The sequence below is a fragment of the Lissotriton helveticus genome, chromosome 1_1 (assembly GCF_964261635.1).
Source record: "Lissotriton helveticus chromosome 1_1, aLisHel1.1, whole genome shotgun sequence".
Classification (NCBI taxonomy): Eukaryota; Metazoa; Chordata; class Amphibia; order Caudata; family Salamandridae; genus Lissotriton; species Lissotriton helveticus.
The window spans coordinates 1,713,257,653-1,713,282,106 of record NC_136057.1 but is presented as its reverse complement, the minus strand read 5'-3'; the positions used below and the strand labels follow the sequence as shown (position 1 = coordinate 1,713,282,106).

The following is a 24,454-nucleotide window of genomic DNA, read 5'->3' as shown; positions in this document are numbered from 1 at the left end:
AGGCACGGGCAAATTACCTTATACAGGAGGGTAAGCCTATTTCAAATGCCTCAATCAAGTGCGCTCTTGTTGTAGCAGACACTGCATCTAGAGCACAAACACTAGCTTCATCCTTAGAAGACATGTGTGGCTACGCATTTCAGGGTTTAAGCAAGAGGTGCAAACAACCATCTTAAATCAGCCATTCAACCAACAATTGTTTGGTCCAGAAATAGACGTAGTACTTAAAAAAAATGAAAAAAGACACTGATTCTGCTAAATCTATGGGAGCTTTGCAGTCCACTCAACCAAGAGGCTCCTTTCGTCACTCCTTTTATAGAGGAGGCTCCAAACAAACTGGAGCAGATAATTCAACTTCCTTTAAAAACAATACGCAAACATCCTCCAATAGAGGATATTTTAGAGGAGGTTACAGCGGGAATAACAGTAAGGGAAGAGGTTGAGGTAATAACAACAATTGATCCTCTTCCACCACTAAATGATGACTTCCTTCAGCTCACCCAACAGCATACCACTCCTGTAGGGGGGAGATTAACACAGTTCCTACCTGTCTGGAATTCCATCACAACAGACAAGTGGGTAAGACAAATTATCCAGTATGGTTACTGCCTAGAGCTTACAGCTACCCCTCCACATATACCACCCAGACAGCGTCCAATGTCCACAGAACATCTAACGCTGCTCCAACAAGAAGTTCTCTCATTGCTGCAAAAAGATGCAATAGAGCTAGTTCCGTTAAAACCTCAAGGAACAGGGGTGTACTCACTCTATTTCCTAAAACCCAAAAAGGATGGAACACTAAGACCAAATCTGAAAGAGACACGTTAGTATTAGATTCCTTACCTTAGAATATCCCCAGGCGTCAGACTGGATCCGGAAACTTTTGCATAGCAGTACCCTTGCGCGTCGGTAGGCGTCGTCTGCGGCTCCGCGTCCGTCGTGGGCGCCGTGATGACGTCGTCGGAGTACTTAGACGCCGCCTCCGCGTGCTGACGTCAGTTCTTCTTTTTTCCGCGCCAGCAAGCGCAGATCTGGAAAAGGCAGTAACCCTAGTACATTTTTGACTACCTTTTTGATCATTTCTCAAAGTCTTTCGACTCCGCTTGGTGCCGTAGGGATGCCTGGCTTTAAGCACTGCGAGGATTGCGACCGCACGATGTCGGTTATGGATCCTCACCACCTGTGTTTAACTTGTCTAGGCGTCGATCACGACGACAAGGCCTGCTCCGACTGCCGGGCCCTCTCTTCGAAAGCCAGGCGGGAGCGGTACCGCAGGCGACTCGATCTCCGGCAGTCGGTCCCGCGCCGCGAGAGGTCTCGGTCCCACGGGAGGTCGAGGGACAGGTCGCGGGCTCGGAGCCGCCACAGCTCCGGGAGTAGGCCGCACTCCTCCGGGTCGAAGTCGTCGTCAGGTAAGAAGCACAAGAAGTCCAAGAGGCGTCATCGCTCTGCGGACTCCCCCCCCCGACGCTCGCGCGATGCTGCCGGGGGTTCGGGTGACACCGCCCACGCGGCTCCGTCAGAGTCGCGGGCGCCACGTTCAGCCCCACACCCTCCGGTCCCTGGGCTCAACGAGACGCCGGAGGAGATCGAGCGCTTCCTCATGGCCATGAGGAAACTCTCTCCTCCGACGGGCTCCACGGCGCCTTCGGGCCCAGCGGACCCGTCTGGGGCCTCTAACGGGTCGGGTGCTTCGGCCCCGACGCCGCCGGCGCCTTCGGGCCCGGCGCCGCAGGTTCCCGCTATCCCGACGCCACCGGTGCCTTCGGGCCCGGCGCCGCAAGGTACAGCTGTCCCGGCGGCGCAGGCGCCTTCGGGCCCGACGCCGCTGGACCTTCTTCGGGATCTGGATCGTCGCCGGTGGACCTTACGACCTCCCTGGCGTCGGCCCATCAGGTGTCGCCTCCGGTGCCGTCCTCGGGCGGCGCCGTCCCCGATGCCCCCTTCATTCCTGTTCCGGCGTCGGGACGGCCCCGATGGGTGCCGCTCCAGACGTCGTTTGGGGAGTTTCACTTCTATGAGCAGGCCCCATTAGTTGAGAACCCTGAGTTTCAGGAGATGGGTGATGAAGAGGATTGGGAGGGGTCTGAGGACCCCCTGACCAGAGAGTGTCAGTCTCATGAGGACTGGACAGGAGACCTTGGGGAGGCCAGTGGCCTGGACACCTCTCCAGACACTGGTTTTGTCTCCCCTCCTACCGTGGCTTCGGAGGAGGGGGCAACCTACAGTGTGGTGTTGATGAGGGCTGCCAAGGCCTTGGGCCTTGAGCTCCCCGTCGCGGCCGTGAGGACTAATCTCCTCACTGAGGTCCTTAAACCGCAGTCAAGCTCGGCCGAGCCTCTGCTGCCCTTTAATGAGGCCTTGACCAACGTTCTTCTGGGCACTTGGTCCAAGCCCGCTACGGGTTCGCCCGTAGATAGGAACGTGGCCAGACGCCACCGCCCAGCACCGGGCGACCCATGTTTCCTGTCCACCCACCCTACCCCCGAGAGCCTGGTCATCCAGGCCTCCAATTCCCAGACCGCATTCCCGTCGGCACCGCCGGACAGGGAATCCAAGAGGTACGAGCAGTATGGCAAAAAGATCTTCTCATCCCTTAGTCTGGGACTGCGGTCTTCCAACACCGCATGCCTCTTGGGCCGCTACACCCACTCTGTGGGATACGGTTGCGGAAGTGCTGCCAGAGTGTCCGTTGGAGGTACGGGCCAAACTTGGCCAAGCCCTTGTGGAGGGCCGGAATGCAGCCAAGTATTCTATACGGTGTGGGCTGGATACCACTGACTCACTGGGTAGAGCGATGGCAGCGACGGTGGCGGTTAGACGTTACGCCTGGTTGAGGTCCGCCAACTTTTCGGCCGATGTCCAGAACACCTTGATGGACATGCCGTTTGATGGCCGTCGCCTCTTTGGCGACAAGGCATATCATGCGCTTGAGCGCTTTAAGGACTCCAGGGCTACGGCCAAGCCCTTGGGCCTCTCGGCCCCGCGCCAGCAATCAGCTGCCTTTCATTCCTTTCGTGGCCACGGAAGGGGTGCACCCACACGTGCTGCCAGCCACGCTCCGCAGGGTAATACCCAACACGGTGGCGGCCGTGGGAACCGCCGTCCCGGCGGTCGGGGACAACGGCGAGGTCAGTCCACACCTTCCCCCGCAGCATCCGCCTCGAAATCCTCCTAGTCCGTGCTTTCAGGCCCATGTGACGCCAGTGGGGGGCAGGGTTCGCCATCACCACCTCCACTGGCGCACCGTCACTTCGGACAGGTGGGTGCTGCAGATCGTCCGAAGGGGCTACTCCCTCCCCTTCGAGGCGGCTCCTCCAGCCATGCCACCGCAGAACCACCGTGTATCGGGGGATCACTTGAATCTTCTGTGAGAGGAAGTTACGGCCCTCTTGGCCAAGGGGGCATCGAGCGCGTTCCTGGGCCAGAAGTAGGGTGTGGTTGCTACTCCCACTACTTTCTGGTACCCAAGAAGGGCAAAGGGGGCCTACGCCCCATCTTGGACCTAAGGAACGTCAACGGCTTCCTCCGGTAGGAGAAGTTCAAGATGCTGACACTGGCTCAGGTCCTAGCTGCCCTGGACCCAGGAGACTGGATGGTAGCGTTGGACTTGCAGGACGCTTATTTCCACATCCCCGTCCTGCCGGCCCACCGGCGCCACCTGCGGTTCACGGTTGGCCACGAGCACTTTCAGTATACCGTGCTCCCCTTCGGCCTTACCAGCGCCCCACGGGTGTTCACAAAGGTGATGACGGTGGTCGCAGCTCACCTGCGCAGGTTAGGGGTTTCAGTCTTCCCCTACCTCGACGACTGGTTGTTGAAGGCGGGCTCGCCCCAGACAGTCGTCAGCCACCTCCAGACTCCGGCAGATCTCCTGCATCGGCTGGGGTTCTCCATCAATGTGCCGAAGTCACACCTGTGCCCCTCTCAGAAGCTCCTTTTCATCGGAGCGGTTCTAGACTCTGCGCAGTTTCGGGTTTATCCACCCGAGCAGCGGGTCCGGGATATTCAGGCTCTGATTCCCATCTTTCGGCCGTTATCCCGGGTCTCGGTCAGGTTGACACTGCGGCTTCTGAGGCTGATGGCCTCCTGCATCCTGCTGGTGCATCACGCCAGGTGGCGGATGCGGGCTCTGCAGTGGGACCTGAAGTTTCAGTGGGCCCAGCATCAGGGCAACCTATCCGACCACGTCCTGATCTCGGAGGGCACTGCGAGACAGCTGCAGTGGTGGCTCCCGGACCGCGATTGGGTCAGCGGCAGATCCCTCTACCTACCCCAACCGGAGCACGTAGTTGTGATGGATGCGTCCCTCCAGGGCTGGGGAGGCCACATGGGAGAGGCGGAGATCAGAGGCCTCTGGTCTCTGGCGGAGGCCCGGCTCCACATCAACCTGCTGGAGTTACGGGCAATTCGTCTAGCACTGAAAGCATTCCTCCCCTCTGTCCGGGGGAGTGTAGTGCAGGTGTTCACGGACAACACCACCGCCATGTGGTACTGCAACAAACAGGGCGGGGTGGGGTCGTGGACCCTTTGCCAGGAGGCTCTGCGCCTCTGGCAATGGCTGGAACGCCAGGGCGTGTCCCTGGTGGCTCAACACCTGGCAGGTTCTCTGAACGCCAGGGCGGACGAGCTCAGCCGTCGGTGCATGATGGATCACGAATGGCGTCCGAACTCGGACGTGGCGCAAGGCCTCTTTCAGCGATGGGGAGAGCCTTGGTTAGATCTATTCGCCACCAAAGAGAACGCGCAATGTCATCAGTTCTGCGTGTTGGAATTTCCAAGGCGGCACCTGCTCGGAGACGCTTTTTGTTGCGAGTGGAGCTGCGGTCTACTGTACGCCTTTCTGCCTATACCACTTCTGCCCAGAGCGCTGAAGATCAAGCGCGACCGGGCCCAAGTCATTCTTGTGGCTCCGGACTGGGCTCGAAGGTACTGGTATCCAGAGCTACTCAGTATGTCAGTCGATCCCCCGGTTCGTCTGCCTCATCAGGATGACCTTCTGTCGCAGCAGCAGGAGACGGTCCTCCACCCGAACCTGTCCAGTCTCCACCTCCATGCTTGGAGATTGAGCGGCGACAGTTGAGGCCATTTAACTTGCCTCCTGAAGTCTGTAACGTCATTCTGGCAGCCAGGCGTCCCTCCACGAAGTCGGTATACGCCTGCAGGTGGAACAGATTTGTGGCATGGTGCACAGCAAAGGCTGTGGATCCTCTTGCTGCCCCTCTTTCTGAGGTTCTTCTCTTCCTTCTTTCTCTTGCCCAGCAGGGCTCTGCTCTGGGCACTATCAAGGGCTACCTTTCTGCCCTTTCAGCCTTTCTGAGGCTGCCTGATTAACCTTCTTTGTTCAAGTCCCCTATTGTAAATAGATTTCTTAAGGGCATCACACACACGTTTCCTCCTGTTCCGTTTGTGATGCCTCAGTGGGACTTGAACCTGGTTCTTACATTTCTGATGTGCGCTCCCTTTGAGCCACTTCACAACTGTCCTCTACGCCTTCTAACTCTGAAGACTGGTTGCCATCACCTCTGCCAGGAGAGTGAGTGAGCTCCAGGCCCTTTCTTGTACTCCACCTTTCCTTTCTGTCCATCCGGACAAAGTGGTGTTGCGTACTAAGCCATCTTTCCTGCCCAAGGTTGTCACGGCCTTCCACATCGGGCAGTCTATCACCTTGCCAACCTTCTTCCCGCCACCGCATCCCTCTAAAGAGGAAGAGCGGCTCCACCGTCTGGACCCAAAACGTGCGCTCTCATTTTACTTGGATCGCACACGGCAGTTCCGGGTGGATGACCAACTCTTTGTTGGTTACGTGGGCGCAAAGAAGGGGAAAGCGGTGCACAAGAGGACCATCCAAAGCAGAACGGGTACCTGCCCTATGGATTTGAACAAAAAGGCCTAGGAGAGGTCCAAATATATTACTACAAAGACACCTAAGCCCAGGCAAATTACACCACACAAACAGGTTTATTCATTTAGTATCAAAATTTATTTTTCAGGAATGAATTTATTTAAGGGATTGCTTTTTTTGCTAATACATAAATATGTTTCGAGAATTGACCTACACCGAAATAAATAGACACTATAATAAAAATAAGTAAATGGTGGTTCAGATTCCGCTCTAGCATATCAACAACATTCATACAGCATTCATTCTCCGATCAAACAGCACCAAGCGATGATGGTTGTAGATAACGTGGGGACCGATGGTTCGAGGTCCGGGTAGGTTCTGAGGGTTCCTAAATAGGAAAGAGCGCCTACGCGCGTTTCGGTGTATGGTCCCGTCCGGGACTACACCTTCATCAGGGCACAGTGGAAGGGCGGAAGGGGAACCACAAACAGGTAAGATTTCTGACTCGGGTATGATGAGGCAGAAGGCGTTCTGGTGCAGGTCGAAGGCGTGGAGACCCAGCGATGGCAGGAGGTTCTCTCCTCAGTCGATTCTCAGGAGGTGTGCCCCCGGGAAAGTGCTCAAGCGGGGCGAAGCAGATGGAATCCTGGGGCGAGTGGGATGCGCAGAGACCCTGGGGTGGCAGGGAATACTCTCCTCGGTGGTTTCTCAGGGAGGAGGGAGCGCGCCGCCGACCGGTACAGGGATGAGTAGAAACCCGAAGTGGGATTCAAGGATGGAAATGAGGACCCTCTGTTGAGTTTTGGACAGATGAGGTCCGTCCTGGCATGTTCTTGGCTGCGGGGATCAGCGGAGACATTAAGGTCGCTTCATGACGGGTGTCCCGGTCGGCGGACTCCACAGAAGAAGAAACGGCTGGTCTCGGACCATCTCACGGTGGATCATCTTGTGTATCCAGGCATGCTACTCCTTGGCTAAAAAGGAGCCCCCTGTTGGATTGCGGGCTCACTCTACCCGAGCCACGGCGAATAAAACTGCCCTGGGCCGGGGAGTGCCCTACAAGACATCTGTCTGGCAACTACGTGGGCATCACTGCACACGTTTGCAAGGCACCACTGCCTGGACAGCCAAGTCCGGAGGGATGGCTTCTTTGGCCGTTCTGTCCTCCAGGACTTTCTGGTGTGATTATTGGTTCGCAGACCCACCACCGGGGTTGGTATTGCTGGGGTATCTATTCTAAGGTAAGGAATCTAATACTAACTAACAATTATCGAAGCAACTAACATGCCTAAAACTCTTTTTTCCAAAGTCAAGGAATTGGCGGGCGCACATACCACAGCTGTTGCACCCCCACTAAGCACACAACAATGCCAGGCGTTAGCTTGTTTCTTTACTGAGAAAATCGATAAAATTATCTCAGACATCAAGACACAAAATTCTGACCCTGATCCTCCCCCTCTTTCTGACCCAATTTTGCCTCAACCCACTGCTCTGGATGAAAATTTACTGGAAGCCTGGCCGACTCTTTCATTAGAGAAATTGAAAGGAATCCTAAAAACTGTTAAATCCGGCTCCCCTAGGGACCCCATCCCTATTAAAATTATTAAAAAACTGGATGACCAGTCTTTGGAAATCATTGCCAATCTCCTAAACTCATCCCTCGATCTCGCCACTGTCCCAGCCTTATGGAAGCATGCCATGGTGACACCCCTTTTGAAAAAGCCAACTGCAAACCCAGAAATACTGGCCAATTATAGACCTATATCTCTGCTTCCAGCTTTTTCTAAATGTCTTGAGAGACACGTACACTCTACTTTAGCCACTTTTGCAGAAGAAAATTCCCTACTCCATCCTTCGCAATCTGGCTTCAGGGCTGGTTTCTCGACTGAAACCGCCCTGTTAGGTGTCACCGAACACATTAGAAAACTTCTTGACCAAGGCCAGACGGTCGCACTTGTGTTATTGGACCTAAGTGCGGCGTTCGACACCATCTCTCATGAAACGCTTATTAAAGAGCTATTTACAAATGGTGTAAGAGGAAAGGCTCTGGATTGGATCAAATCCTTCCTGGCAAATAGAACCTTTCAGATCGCTTCTGCACAAGCTGTGTCAGACACCCTACCTGCATCACATGGAGTGCCTCAGGGGTCCATCCTGAGCCCTCTGTTTTTTAATATCTATCTTAAACCTCTGGCAGAACTTGTTGAAAAGTTAGGTCTAACGCTTATGAACTATGCCGACGACACCCAAATCATTTTCTCCCTATCTGAATCTTGTCCCCACTCTCCGTCGTTACTCAAGGAAGGACTACTAAAAATATTGAACTGGATGACAACTAACCAGTTAAAACTGAACGGCGACAAGACGGAAATTCTGATTTTGGGTAAGGATCCAGTTCTCTGGAACCCTGCACATTGGCCGGACCAGATGGGCACTTTTCCTACCCCGGTGTCCCATGCTCGAAATCTGGGCTTTATATTGGACAATGCCTTATCCATGGACAAACAGGCCAGTAAAGTAACCGGCCTTTGTCTCACCATAGCCAAATGGTTGAGGAAGATCCTGTGGATGTTGCCAGTGTCAACGCAAAAGACCGTAGTCAATGCCCTTATCACATCAAGGCTTGACTACGGCAACATCCTCTATCTGGGCGCAAACAAATCTGTGATCGGACGACTACAGGTAGCGCAAAACGCTGCGGTCAGACTCCTTTGCAATATTCCGAAGAACTCTGGAGTCTCGAACCATCGTCGGAATCTTCATTGGCTCAGGATAGAGAGCAGAATCCGCTTTAAGACCCTGAACTACATGTTCAGAATAAAAGCAGGAATAGCACCAAAATATCTCCAATCTCTTGCCTGCCTCTATACGCCCAAGAGAAACCTCCGGTCACAGACAGCAGCCTGTTTCAGCATACCTAGGTTTAAACGTGCAAGAACAGGTGGCAGATCTTTTGCCTATCTGGGACCCTCCCTGTGGAACACGCTTCCCCCCGGTATCCGGAAGGAGGAAAACTACTGTAGGTTCAGAAAGCTTGTAAAGACCTGGCTGTATGAACAATAACCACTTAACAGTCACCTCCTTCTCTGTCCTCAATCTAGCTGTGTCTAGGCGCCGGGAAACCCTTTTTGGGTAGCTGTTGCGCCCTATAAATTGATAAAATAAATAAATAAATAAACGTGTCTCTTTCAGATGCACAAGTTACTACTTGTGTAACGATATATCTGTAAGAGACATTAGTTAGTATTAGATTCCTTACAGGCCCACCCATCCTCCCCGTTCTGCGAACCGATATCTAGGGTTAGGGTTTACCCCTTTCAGGACCCTAGTTTCAATGGCACCAGTGTTGGTTTTTTGACATGGCTCTGCGTTTCTGGCGCGGAAAAGCTGTGTCTAAGAACTGACGTCAGCACGCGGAGGCGGCGTCTAAGTACTCCGACGACATCATCACGGCGCCCACGACGCCAACGACTGACGCGGAGCCGCAGACGACGCCTACCGACGCGCAAGGGTACTGCTACGCAAAAGTTTCTGGATCCAGTCTGACGCCTGGGGATATTCTAAGGTAAGGAATCTAATACTAACTAATGTCTCTTACAGATATATCGTTACACAAGTAGTAACTTGTGCTTCTAGACCTAAGGCCTCTCAATCTGTATATACAATCAGATCATTTTCACATGATCACTTTACTACAAGTGCTCCCATTGTTGCAACAAGGCGATTTCCTAACCACACTACACCTCAAGGACGCCTACTTCCACATTCCCATACATCCTTCTCACAGGAAGTATCTCAGATTTGTACTAGAAGGACAACACTATCAGTTCAAAGTCCTTCCATTCGGGGTCACAACTTCCCCACGAGTGTTTACAAAGTGCCTAGCAGTATTAGCAGCACATCTCAGAAGACAACATATCCACGTCTTCCCATACTTAGACGATTGGCTCATAAAAGCAAAGTCATTCAATCGGTGTGTCCAACACACATCTCAAACAATTCAAACACTGCACAACTTGAGGTTTACAATCAACTACACCAAGTCACATCTCCAGCCCTCTCATGTACATCAATACCTAGGGACTACCATAAACACCAATACAGCTCTAGCTTATCCCAGTCCAGCCAGGATACAGAGCATTCAAGCCTTAGTTACAAGGTTTCAAAACTAACACTCTCTCCCAGCCAGAGTGTTCATGCAACTAATAGGCATGATGGCATCTTGCATTTTTATTGCACCATATGCAAGACTGCAAATGTGCCCATTGCAGGAATGTCTAGCACATCAGTGGAATCAGGCACAAGGACAACTAACAGACCTGGCGTTGGTGGACAGCCGCACACATCGCTCTCTGCAGTGGTGGAACACCAAACATTTGTCCCAAGGGCGGCCGTTCCTAGAGCCAGTTCCACAGATAGTACTGACAACAGACGCATCCTTGATAGGATGGGGAGCACATCTGCTCCACCACACAACTCAGGGAAGATGGACCTCTCAACAAAAGGTGCTTCACATCAATCACCTAGAGTTGCTGGCAATTTTCCTAGCCCTGAAGTCCTTCCAAATGCACAAACAGAACAAAGCTGTCTTAATCCGGACAGACAACATGACAGCCATGTACTACATACAAAAACAAGGAGGCACACATTCCTGCAGCTGTCCCACCTCGCATAAAACATTTGGAGATGAGCCATTCCACAAAAGATATATCTGCTTGCAGAACACCTTCCAGGAGTTCACAATCAGATAGCCGATCTGTTAAGTCGACAGACACAACAGATTCACGAATGGGAAATACATCTGCAAGTTCTTCAACCATTCTTTCACAAGTGGGGTCATCCAGACATAGACCTGTTTGCCACACACTAAAACGCAAAATGCCCAACCTTCGTCACCAGGTTTCCACACCCGTTGTCCAAGGGTAATGCAATATGGATGAACTGGTCAGGCAGATTGGCATACGCTTTTCCGCCAATCCCACTAATACCACTAGTGGTACGCATGCTCCGACAACAGTCTCTCAAACTGATCCTGGTAGCTCCCACATGGGCACGCCAACCATGGTTCACCACACTGCTAGAACTCTCTCTAGTTCCACACCAAAAACTGTCTCTGACACCATCCATGCTAACGCAGAACCATGGAGACATCAGGCATCAAGATCCATGTCAACTGAATCTAGCAAATCCTGAAGTCTTAGAGTTTGGTTACCTTAACCTGCCACCAGAATGTATGAATATCATTAAAGAAGCCAGAAGACCTACTACTAGAGCTTGCTATGCTGCAAAATAGAAAAGATTTGCCATTTACTGCACTAATAACCAAATTGACCCTTTGAATGCTTCCATCCAAAATATTATCTGTTACCTTCTCCATTTACAAAGATTTAATCTAGCATACTCATCTATACGCTTACATCTTGCAGCCATTGCGGCATATCTACAAAACAGACAACATATGTTGTTTTTTAGAGTACCAGCAATAAAAGCCTTTATGGAAGGACTAAAAAGAATTATTCCTCCTAGGTTACCCCCCCCTCTCCAGTGTGGAACCTAAACATTGTTCTTAACAGGCTCATGGGATCCCCTTTTGAACCTTTACACAAATGTGAACTGCAATTCCTCACATGGAAAACAGCGTTCCTCATTGCAATTGCCTCTCTTAGAGTTAGTGAGTTTCAAGCTTTCACTATACAAGAACCATTCTTACAATTACACCGTAACAAAGTGGTTCTAAGGACTAATCCTAAATTTCTTCCTAAAGTAATTCCCTCTTTTCATCTAAACCAATCTGTAGAGTTACCAGTGTTTTTTCAAAACCCAGACTCTGTAGCAGAGAGCTCTACACACACTAAATGTCAAAAGAGCTCTTCTCTATTACATTGATAGGACGAAATCCTTTCGCAAAACAAAGCAACTATTTGTAGCTTTCTGTCCACCACATAAAAGCAACCCCATTTCTAAATCGGGAATTGCAAGGTGGATTGTTAAATGTATACAAATATGCTATCACAAGGCAAAACGCACATTAACAGTTCCTCCTAGAGCGCACGTCACACGCAAACTAGGAGCCTCCATGTCTTTCTTAGGGAACATTCCCCTAGAAGACATTTGCAAGGCAGCAACATGGTCTACAACACACACCTTCACTAAACACTATTGTGTTGATGTGCAAGCCAAGCCGCAAGCTGCAGTAGGCCAAGCTGTCCTCAAAACTTTTTTTCAAACTACTGCAACGGATACAGGTGACCACCGCTAGGGGAGATACTGCTGCACAATCGATGCAAATTGTAGAATCTGCAGCTCATATGCATCGAACGGAAATTGCTACTTACCAGTATGCATCTGTTCTTGGCATGTAAAGCTGCAGATTTCTACACGCTTCCCCGGGACCTGTATCTGTTTCAGTTTTATCTTAATTAGATAAACACGCATGGACATCCTTTCTTTCTTTCTACTAACTCCATCATTTCCCATCATGGTGAAAAACAATCTATGGATGGAGCCAATGGCCATGCAAACTATCGTCCAAGGGAGGAGTCACCTATCTCGTGACTACAAAAACTTCTTCCAAGACGACAACAACATCAATCATCCGAGCCCAACACCAGGTGGCGATCTAATGCAAAGTGTAGAAATCTGCAGCTCTACATGCCAAGAACAGATGCATACTTGTAAGTAGGATGTTCCATCCAGACCTAGTTAGAGGTTTTCTTGAAAAACTGGTTCCATATTGGTTAGCCCTGCTCTAAACACGTTTTGTTTATTTTTTTAAACTTTTCTTTGAAATGTGATGAGTCTAAAAAAAAAAGCATCTCCATTTAATGAGCTACTATTTAACAGTGGTCTGTGCTTCAATTACTGCTGCATTCGTTTGTGCTCATCTTGCAAGACTCTGCCACTTCTTGAGCCTAGTCCAGTCCTTTGGTGCTGCCATCCCTTAGATTTCATACTGTACCAAGCCATTTCGTTGTGCAATAGTGTGCAAAAATTCCCATTTTAACTATGGCTCACTTTTACAGCTCAGTAATTAACAGCCATTTCATAAATGTCCTAATTTTTTCCAACTCCCTCCCTCCTTCCCCACTCCTTTCGAATTAGACTGTTGTAACACCTTTCCCTTTTTTAGATGGTTGGCTGCTTGCGGCATTGATGTTCAGTCCTTTGTACATCTAGCAGTAGGGGAACTTGGGTGCCCAATGTGGAATAATAGACTTTATTATTAGAGCAGCAAGAACGGTGTTCAAATATACCTCCTGTTAGTGTTAGTCTGTATGTATGAATTAAGGTTTGTTTCTTGGTCTGAATGCATTGTTGTCTGTTAATTGTGCCTTTGGGTGCAGGCAGGTCTGTTTATCTGTAGGTATTAATCTCATCAGTCCATACATGCATGCCTCTATGTGCTGTCCGAGTGTATTGGGGTTCTGAAACTACATTGGTGTATGTGCTGGCATTATAAACATTTGTCTAACTCTGCATAACACTAGTAAGTCCACAAAGTGATTTCTGAATGGGCAAGTAGGTTTCTGCTCATTTTTTTATGTGTAGTTGGTATTCTGAGTTTACGATGAGGCATATTTATAGAAAGTTGGGCATCGTGAGGTTCGGAGGTGTGTTCTTGATTTCGCTGCTGGCTTGTAGGGTAGGAGTTCTTACTCTTGAAAGTGTGTATGTCTGTAGGTGTGAAATGTATGTGAATATGTGAATGTATGTCTTGTCCGTGCGTATACTAAATCAAACGTAATCCTACTGGCTGTTAGTGCATATTTTTCTCCACTTGTCCTCTTCCTTCCCAGTCTTTTTTTTTACATTACCCTTTATCTCTTCTTGTCACACCCTTGCAACAGTCAGTTTTCATTTTAACTTCACCTATATTTAAGCGGTTTCTTGTGTAATTTACCAAGGTTCTCCCAAGTGATGTAGGAGTTGCACTTACGGGGTATTGCATTTGTGTATTTACTATTGATAGGGGAGGATTCAGCTTGCTAAATCAGGGGTGTGGAATTTAATAAAATATCTACTTGTCCATGGGGCAGGTTGCTTCATAAATCTACTTGTCCTGTAACAAAATCCACCTGTCCCTTTGGTGCCATGTAGTGCGGCGACATGTTTTGGCAGTAATCTCCTTATATAAGAGCTTGGATATAGACTCTATGATTATGCCAGGGCTCATACCATAGTAGTGTTTGAATACTTGCAATACCCATATATTGACATGTTTCCGCAGATCTACATACTGGGGCTTTAGGAAGTGGTAAGCAATAGTTCCAGGGTTGCAATGCCCTTGTGAGTCTGTGCAAACCTACTAACTTGCATGTTTTAAGGGTTTTCAACAACTCTTCTCTGATCTCTTCCCATACTGAGAAATGTTGGAAATTTCGTCTCAACATCAGGTTGAGGAAAACAGTGGTTGGAGGGAAAGTGAACTTGCATACACTCACATTTCCGCATGAGCAAAAGTACACATGTATGTTTGCTCATGCTAAAATGCAGTTTACAATTATTTTCTAGGAGCACCATTTCTTGCCCTACTTCTATAAATTCTTGTGAAATCATGAAAGCCGTATGGCTGCTCTCAATGCAAGGACATATACCATGGGTGCACTTTTGAATTTTTATTTAATAATTGGGTCTGGTGTTAACCATGACCTTTTGTGTTTATTAAAATTCTGTCTCTCTCTCTCTCTCTCTGTATCGGATGGCTTTGCTGTGACAGCATTGTGCTATTTCACAAGGAGCATATCTGCACACAAAGTAGTTTTGTTTACTGCCGGTAACTACTGTGGCAGAATATGCTTTTTGAGAGCTAATTTGTTTTTGCTTTTGCAAATGTTTGTTATTATGGTGAGGGCCCGGCAGCTCCCACACCAATAATGTTTTACAAAAGCCATTCCAAAACAATTTACACATTGACAAAACTAAAAAGCTGACCACCAATTTCAATCCTACAGGCTTTGCCAATGCTTGTTTATTTGTTTTCCCATAATTTTATTGAAACTGGTTACACAGATTTTCCATTATGAATATTTTTGGGAAATATTAGCATGTAACAGATTTTACTAAATGATACTGCAAAGAAATGGTACCTGAATTTTTACCGTAGTTGAGCGAAATATTTTATTTTCAAAACAGAGTCATCAATCTTGCTTTCAAGCGTCTGCAAATATTTGCATCCAATCAGATAGCGTTCTGGGAGCATTCTACATATCCTCAAATTGCGCAACTTTGAAAACGTGTGTACACATTTTTATACTGGAACCACTGTCAGCAGGGCAGGCAGCGCTTACAACATTTACTTAGAGCGCTCACCCTAATAAAGGATTTCAATTAATGAACCATGAATACAAGTTTGAACAGCATTAACATATGGAAACCAATATGACCTTAAATGCAGACAGTGTCCTTCCCTGAACCATAAAGTGGTACTGAAAACTGGCAGCCAAAGGGTTTGTGCTGCAGGGAGTTGGGCCTACTTGTCCCAAGGACAAAATACACATGAAAACTTGATGCCCTTGACCCCAAGCAATTTGTGCTTGAGTCGGGCTATAGGAATTCCACATCCCTGCAACATGGGTGTGAAATGGTCAGCCACTGAAATTCAAAGGCTTTTTAAGAGAAACGAAGGGCAGAAGAAAGCTTTTCATCAGGGAGGGAGAAACTAACTATGATCGATAAACTTGTGATGTTGATCATTTGCACCTTATTTCAGATGGAAGCAAAAAAAACATTCAGGCCTCTTGCTTCACACTCCGTATAGCTACAATGAGAATTTTACACTAGTGTCCTCTGAAATTGTCTGCTTAGAAAACCACGGTTTTCAAAATGAGAGCTGTCCAATGAAACCTGCAGAGAAGCGTTAAACCGCTTTCTTTTAAAGGAATTTATGCTCTCACGCTCTGGTCTAATTACAGGGTTCGTAGAAGTCTAAGTAAGGGAACATTTTTATCCTGTTGAGTACATTCATTTGGGAACTTTTGCCAAAAACGGAACATATATAATGTACTAATAATTGTAGGGCTGCTGGGACAATCCCTGAAAACTGGAACTGTTCTGGTAGATGCAGGATATCTGGTCACTGTACCCCAAGCCCCAGTTGAGCCACGGTAAATTGTCTCCATACTCTCACCGCTTCCTCACTCCACCTTCCTAGTTATTAACGTTTTCTTTGTTTCATGCAGAGTGGTTACTTTTCTTTCAATTTGCCTATTCTTTTTGTGAGTTTCACTGTTTGTTCCCCAGTGAGATGCAAAAAATAAATTGACCCTTTCAATCGTACCAGTTTCACCCACCGACTGCTGTAGACCTTAAAATCAATTTTTCTGCCTTAAATAGATTCATGAGACCATAGAAACTATTAACCACCTGAAGACGCAGAGGGAGTTCATGCTGAGCTTTGCTCGAGACCCACAGGGCTTCATCAATGACTGGCTGCAGTCCCAGTGCCGTGATCTCAAGGTAAAAGTTTCAGCAAACCCTTCTAGAAGAGCTGCAACGTGTTTCTTGTATTGGTAATAATAGTCATGCTTGATTGTGTTATGCATAGAACTTTTACGTCCCCATGACTGTCAATGACTGTGTTCACAAAGCACATGTTTGTTGAAAATCTCCTTCGGAGGCAGGTTCTGATTATTTTTTTTGTTGTTAAATTCAGACCATGACTGATGTGGTGGGAAATCCTGAGGAGGAGCGCCGAGCTGAGTTTTACTTTCAGCCTTGGGCCCAAGAAGCCGTGTGTAGATATTTCTATTCAAAGGTGAGTGTGCTGGATGTGGGTAGCATTACTGTTAAGTGAGCAACTGTAAGTGTGAAGCATTTAAAGCTTGTGGAAATACTGTGATCGCAGTCCTCCCCACCCCCACATTAGCTCTCCACCTTTTTGAGCTTGTTGTAAGTGTCTTTAAAAAAGTTTTATTATAATGTCCAATCCCCTGCCTTGTGGATGAGCAGCATGGCGGAAGGGGTGGAATGTGTTGTTTATATGACTTCTTGTGACTGTCTTCCCCCTTTCCTTAGGAGCACAACTGTACTTGAAGATATAAAGAATGGTTGTATATTTGTGTAGGAGGATAATTTGTGCCTGTCTTATCCTCTATGGCCTTTATACTTATCACCTCAGTTGGGCATCTTTGCTGTAGTCTGATACTGCGGCAAATAAAACTAATTGCTTCTGCTGGTTGATTTTAAACCCTTTTCAGGGGCACCCTGCTCACTTTGTTTTTGTACCTGCTTTGGGAAAGGGAAGCAAAATTGTGTCTTCTCATCTAGGATCCTGTTTGCGCTTTGCTGCATACTCCTCTGGGTGAACCTTGCTTGATTTCTCCTCTTTTTTTGGTTCTACACATTTTCATGTAAATGTTCTTTTTTGGAAGAGCAGTCTTGCACTGGATCCATTATCTGAGCTGAGGAAATTTCCAAAGGGGCCACTAGCAATACAAACTGCAGTTAACAGTTTTCTTACTTTTGGTGGTGAAAACTACTTCGTTTCATGGTTTGCTGTGCCAGCCCACGATAACAAACAGACATGTCCTTTCATATGCTGTGTATAATTGATTATGCTTTTAGTTGAGAAGGCCCTACCCCATTTTATGTAGTAATCATGGTGACTATAAAGTGGCAATAGGAGCATATTTGCTGAGCTTTTATGGAATGTTTGCCTGTGCTAACTTTCCCACATTAGCATGTCCTGACTCATGGAGTAGAAATGAACTATTAATGACATGTTCTGTGTGACCCTATAGTCCTTGTTTGACCAGCACAGATTATATATATATATATATATATATATCTGTTCAAGGCATGTGTGCTGTAGATGCAAATGCTTTGCATAAGTCCACCATCTAGTGTTAGATTCGGATGATAGCAAGTTTTTGTTCCAAGAAGTTTTCTTCGCGTCATATGGCTGTGACTCCTCCTCTTGATGATACTGCGCATGGTCATTGATTGCATTTCCAGATTGTTTTTTTCTGCCAACTGTTTCAGATGTAATCTCTCGTGCTCTGGTTCAGGACTCTTTCGGGCTCCCTTCGGTTCTGTAGTAGATCTCCACTCAACAGTATTGTCTATATCGCAATTTTATTAAGCCCTGAACGATCATCCTTCTGCTTAGCGGGTCTCCTACTCGCTTCCTCTGCCTACAAGCCACTGCTAGCTTGGCCTTTTCTTCACTTTCACGGTCCTTTATAAAATGACCTGCTAATGGAACGAACTCTGCTCTGCTTCTGTCCGAAGTGTCACTCGAAGTACCCCCTTACTGACAAAAACTTCATTTGCAACCTATACCTCTCACCAGATAATCAAGAGGAAATGTGAGAGGCCTGCAAGTCATTCCGAACAAAAAAGACTCTTCGAGATCGACGTGCTAAATCCCAAGATATGCAGTGTAGACATACGGGAGATGTACCGGACATTTTCAGTCGACAAAGGAGGAAGACTGAAAAGCATCCACTGCCAGAGGAATCCTTATCAATTCACAATTTCGATTCAAGTCCAATTCTGACCAGGATTTAATCACCCTCCAGCCAGCACAGAAGCATCAGACAGGGAGTACTTTTACCCCTGATCCAAAGCCCAAAAACATCGACTCCATTTGAAACACTGCTTATGGTCTGCCACTGCAAAAAAGCCTGACTTGGAAGCCCCGCCTTCGGCTCAGCTCCGAAAATCCGGCCTACAGCAGTGGTCTCAATCTACTCGACCTCCTGGTCTACAGCGTCTCGACCATTAGTTTCAGCTCCGAAACAAAAACCTACTATTTCGGATCCGGACACAGCTGCTCCTAAATTGAAACATCCTTCCCAAAGTTATTCACTTTTGTACGGAAATCTCCACTCGATCCGATCCTCGATGTGATGCATGAAAGGCTCGATCCAAGGCCAAAATCACTCCAAATTCAGCCTGGAACAAAGAAAATAGTTGTTCAACCAGCAAGACCTTTCTTTCCTAAGAAATAGGTAACTTTACAAGAGGATTTGGACATTCCTCTACAGCCTCCAAGGAAGAAAAAAAGGATGCTGCCACTAGTTCTTTGCGCTTCCATATTCCACCTTCACCTAACCCACATCCGCCACCCCCACCATCCACTCCACCACCTCGCTCACCAGAAATATCTGAGGCAGGTGACCTAATGCCTCACTCACCCATAGTAGAGGATGATGATATACCACTAAACATACTCCCGGGGGATATTTGGGATGACTATGATATTAAACCACAAGGGGAGTCAGACCCTGATCTCTATCCCACACGTCCATCACCACCTGATGCTGCCTCTGGATATCAGGATTTAGTAGCAAGTACCTTTACATAAGGACACAATAAAGGAGCATTTCCTTTTAGAAACCTTATCTAATGCTCAAAGGGGGCACAGTATCTACAACTCCTTAAAGGTATGGTACGTCACGCAGATGACATTTGTAAAGACACTCATGGCTAAAATCATAACATCATGCTTTGACGAATGATAAAGCTGCTGCATCCCCAAATCCTATATATTAGAAGGCAGTTAACCCCAGACTCTGGCTGTGTCTAATGCAAGAAAAAGGGCAAACTTCCAAACACCAAGAGATGCCACCCCCCCCCCCCCCCCCCCCCCCCCCCCAACAGAAAGAATCTAAACTTATAGAAGGTTCTGAAAAAGTGTAGCTGCACAATCGGATAACCATTGATGTATAGCCAACAGCCAGGCTCTATTTGCTAGGGGCTCCTCCAACACATCCCAGAGGAACACAGAAAAAGGGGGCAGGAAATTGTTAATGAGGGAAATCTCATTACCAACAATTCTAGTAAAAGCTAGTAAAAGTGCACTAGACACAGCTGACACCACTGTTAAAGGTATAAATACTAGCCTCCTATTACATAGGCATGCATGGCCCCATGGCACCGGATTTAAGCCTGAGGTACAACAGGCAATTTCAAGCCTCCCATTTGATAAACATCTTTTTGGCCCTCCATTGGAAACAGCCCATGAGAAAATGAAAAAGGACACCAATGTCACAAAATCAATGGGGCTCTCCAAACACATACCGCAGTTAATTTTGTAGCCCCAACTATATAAGCAAGATCTGCCTCCTCAGACAACACAGGGTCGGCATATTAAAACCAGGGTGAAATCTCTACTCCTAGAAAGTTCTATAGGGGTTCCTACAGAGGAAACCATTTTAAAAGAACAGTTTTTAAGGGAATAATACCTGTACCTCAAACAGTACCAAACTGTGGCTTACTTACCATTCCCCCAGACCATTTAACACCTGTCGGGGTAGTCTTTAAAACTTTCTCTCAACATGGAAATCAATCACAACAGATCAATAGGTGTTGGATATTAACCAACATGGTTGCTGTCTGGAGCTCATTACAACTCCTCCAAATATTCCACCTCACAAATTATCAATACACCATCAAAATCTCCTAGAAGAGGAAATAGCTCTGTTACAAAAAGGAGAAATATAACCAGTTCCAAAACCGTAGCAGAGAACAGGAGGAATATACTCTCTATACTTCCTTATTCCCAAAAAAGGCTGGTCGCTACAACCCATTCTCATCCTCGGAACGCTGAATCATTACATCATATTGGAACACTCCCACATGTTCACTCGTCAGGAAATCATTCCTTTGCTACAAAATGTCATGGTTTCATTTTACTTAATGGACACCTACTTCCATATACCTATCCATCCTGTACTCGGAAAATATCTAAGGTTTCAATTCTAAGGACACCATTATCAGTTCATAGTTCTTCCCTTTGGAATGATCACTGTACCACTGGTATTCACAAAATGTCTAGCGCTAGTAGCAGCACATCTCTCCAGACAAAACATCAATTTCTTTCCATATATAGACGACTGGTTAACAAAAGCAAACAGCCTCTACCGTTGTAAACAAAATACTCAACATACCCTAACCTTACTCCATCACTTAGGGTTCACCATCAACCTACAAAAGCCAAATCTACAACCAGCTACCATAGCAGCAGTATCAAGGAGCCATGCGCAACACACAGTCGGCGTTGGCATATCCAAATACAGTCAGAATAAACAGCTCAGTAACATTAACTCAACAGTTTCAAACTTGGACTAAAATCCCAGCGATAATTTCTACGACTTCTAGACATGATGGCATCTTGCATTTCAATAGTCCCACATGCCAGACTACACACAAGACCTCTCCAGGAATGTGTCTCCCATCAATGGACACAGTGACTGGGTCAACTTCACGATCTAGTGTTGGTTGGATAGCTGCACACATCTCTTTTTGCAGTGGTGGAATCCACAGAATTTATCCAAGGGGCGTCTGTTTCAAGACCTAGTTCCACCAATAATTCTCACAGAGGATTCTTCCCTGATTTGTTGGGGAAGCTAATCTACAAAACCTCACTATTCAGGGTGTATGGACCTCCAAACACAGAAATCTCAATCATGCGTTTAAGCGCTACTACTCACCTGTGAGGGTCTCCAGGCACGGGGGGAGGGTATGCAGGTTCCAGTCCATCAAGGAGGGGGTCTGTTGAAGAGCAAGGTTTTGAGGTTTCTTGTGAAGATGGGGAGAGAGGTCTGTCTGACGTGGTGAGGGAGGGCGTTCCAGGCTCTGGCCGCGAGGAAGGAGAAGGAGCGGCCGCCTGATCTGGTCTTTCTGATGCGAGGGACCACGGCGTAGGAGAGCTGGGCTGCTCGTAGGGTCCTTTGAGGTGCGTGGAATTTGAGTCTGCTGTTCAGGTAGGCTGGTCCCGTGTCGTGGAGGGCCTTGTGAGCGTGGGTGAGCTTCTTGAAGGTGACTCTAGCTTCGATGGGGAGCCAGTGTAGCTAGCTGTGGATTTGGTGGACTAGCTCAGCTGGCACCTAGGGGAACCTAGCATACCTGCACATTTTTGAAAACTAGACATCTGGGGCAATCTAGGGTGGGGTGACTTGCATGGCCCTCGCCAGGTTTTCTCACCCAGAAGACCTTGCAAACCTCAAATTTTGACTAATATACACTTTTCTTGCATTTCTGTGACATAAGCTTCTGGAATCAGCTGGAATCCATAACATTTCTTCAATTCAGCATTCTCCCACTTATCCCAATAAAAACGCAGCCCTACTTGTGTGACTGGGCCTAGTGTCTGCGACACAAACTGAGATCAATGAGTGTCCCTTTGAGAGGACTCCCATTGATGTTAGTTTGATCCTTGCCTGTCACAGGAACTAGGCCCAGCCATACTAGTGGGGCAGCATTTTTAATGGGACAAGTGAAACTCTGTGTGGTAGGTATTTTGTGGATTCCTTCAGATTCTGGAAGAATACGTCACAGAAATACATGGAAAATGTGTGATGGGGCCATCCTGAGCACGTCCTTGCACCCAAGAGGTTAAGATGTAACCTCTAGGTTTTAATTTCTTTAGAGGACATGAAATAAAACAGATGTTACTTTGTAAATTGGCATTGGCTAATAAAATGTAAATTCTGTTAATGTATCATTAAGGATAATAAGAACAAAGGTGATTGTAAATTCTTAGCACACAATAAAGAATAGCTCTGTTTCGTGCGTTGCTAACTGTTATGTATAATTTCCCCACAGGTGCAACAGAGGCGACAGGAGCTTGAGCAAGCACTGGGGATTCGCAACACCTAAAATTTGGGCCAGGTTGTTAGTGCTGCATTGAGCTGCCGGGCTGTAAGAGCCTACAGTTTATGGTCTTGGATTCAGCATGGATGCCTTCGGATTCCAGCACTGGATGTGCACACATGCAATTACAAGACATACATACCTCGACTCACCAGGACACTGGCGGAAGCCGTTGCATTTTGTGGCTCTGTCTCCATACTGGACAGTTGGTGTTACTGGCGTTTTGAAGCTTTCACCTAGTACAAGAGTGGCTTCCACGCTTGTGAGCTAATTATTCTTTTCTTCACACTCAAGATTGTTTCAGGAAGGACACTGCTTTTTGGGGCTCTGACCAAGACATGTCTTTAGACTGCTCACTCTGGAACAAAGCCTTGTATTTCTCTCCTGACACATGTCCACATTTGGATAGATAGAGGGGCGGACAGGCAGGCACAAGTTATATTCACTAGAACTGCCTTCTGCTGCTGTCTCGTTACTTGGTTCAAAGTACTGCCCTGGTTAGCCTATCAACTTGCCAAACAGAGTGATGGCTTCTTTCTCAACGCAACCTTAAGGTCTGTAGTGCAGGTTGAATGGTGGGTATGGGGCGCGCAGTTAAATGAAGCCGTTAGAGTGTGTAAACTGCATTTTATCCATTCCGAAAAGATGTAATTATTTGACCCATGTTAGTCGTGATAAGTTGATTTTCCTTTGAGACTCGTTTAGTGTGTGAGACAGTTGGATGTTTGCATCTTTAGTGAATTGAATCTGAACGAGCCTAGTTAAACCTTGCAAGCTAATGAAAATGGAACAAATGTGAGGAGGATCTAGGGGGCAGTAAGTGAATGTTGGTCCAAATGTATTTGATCTTCTTAGGAGCTAGCTAGTGAGCATCCTATCCTATCCTAATGGATGCCCATTCTAAGATGTTTACGAGTAAATTTCAATTTCTGATAAAATCCCGACCGACCTACTAGTCAGTAGTTGGCTGGAAGAGTGGTGTAGAAGTACTTATTTCAAGCTCTATCCTTTGTAACAGTGAGGGAGATTTTCTTTAGATTTTTTTCAATTCTCTTGTTATTACAACACAAATGCTTTACCGTGACACATCACAGGTGTATTATCAGTCACAATAATCCGTAAGGCTTGATTTGCCTTTATTCCAGGCTTTAGTTCTCGGACACAAGCATGCAGTAGTCTTTTGCTGAAATGACCTCCCTCTAGGTTTATAGTGGAAGATCTCTGTGAATTAATTTGCCACAGACTTGGGAAGTATAGACAATTTAGCGTGACCACACCTGGTGATAATCTTTTGGACCAAGCTGCCTCTGGCTTTTGAAATGGATGAACCACATTGGAAGCTGTGCTGACCTTTTTGATGCCAGCACACTCCTTTCTGTCTTGGACCCGGTCCACAAGATTCCTGGGTGCCTGCCTTAATTCAAGCAACCATTACTTCTTCCTCGCTTGGAATACCTCAGATTCTCTAACCCCTGCTTCAGATCTTGATGGTGCTGTAGAGCTACCCAGGTGAATGGATTCCATCTGTCTACGTTGGCAAAGTAAGTGTGCTACTGGCCTCCACAGCTGGTATTTCTGAGATTGGATGCATACCTGGCGCCCCAGCGTCTCTCCCTGCCTGTCCTGTGTCATTTATGCCTCGGTTCCATTAAACGTGGGATCCTGGCAGATTTCATGTTTTTTATTAACTTAACGTTTTTTGATGGACCAAATTTATTTTGTACGTTTCCCTGCTAGAGACATCCGTTTTAATAAAAATATCTTAAAGTGAGTCTTATTTTTGTAGTGTTTTTTTCCACCTCACTGGGCTACTTTTAGTCTCTGTATCAAAAATGGAAAGTTTTGTGTCTACAGCTGTAAGCAAACCATCTTCTGTCTGTCAGTTATTACATTTGTATGTTTGCAGCAGTTTTTGCAAGTACTAAGGCTGTGCGTGTGTCTTCTTTATCCATTCCTTGCTTTTATAATTGTGTTTGTTTAGCTACTCTGGTCCCCTGAACTTTTGTGTTTGAT

General features: G+C 47.0%; 1 protein-coding gene across 1 annotated transcript in view; it reads left to right on the top strand.

Moving 5' to 3' along the window:
- SMARCD1 (SWI/SNF related BAF chromatin remodeling complex subunit D1) overlaps positions 1 to 24,212 on the top strand; it is a 90,540-nt gene extending 66,328 nt beyond the window's left edge. The window contains exons 11-13 of the mRNA XM_078689125.1: positions 16,178 to 16,300; positions 16,497 to 16,598; positions 22,394 to 24,212. Of these exons, the coding sequence (XP_078545251.1) occupies positions 16,178 to 16,300; positions 16,497 to 16,598; positions 22,394 to 22,447 (279 nt within the window). The 3' untranslated portion in view covers positions 22,448 to 24,212. The remainder of the gene's footprint in view (positions 1 to 16,177; positions 16,301 to 16,496; positions 16,599 to 22,393) is intronic.
- Positions 24,213 to 24,454: the final 242 nt, after the last annotated feature.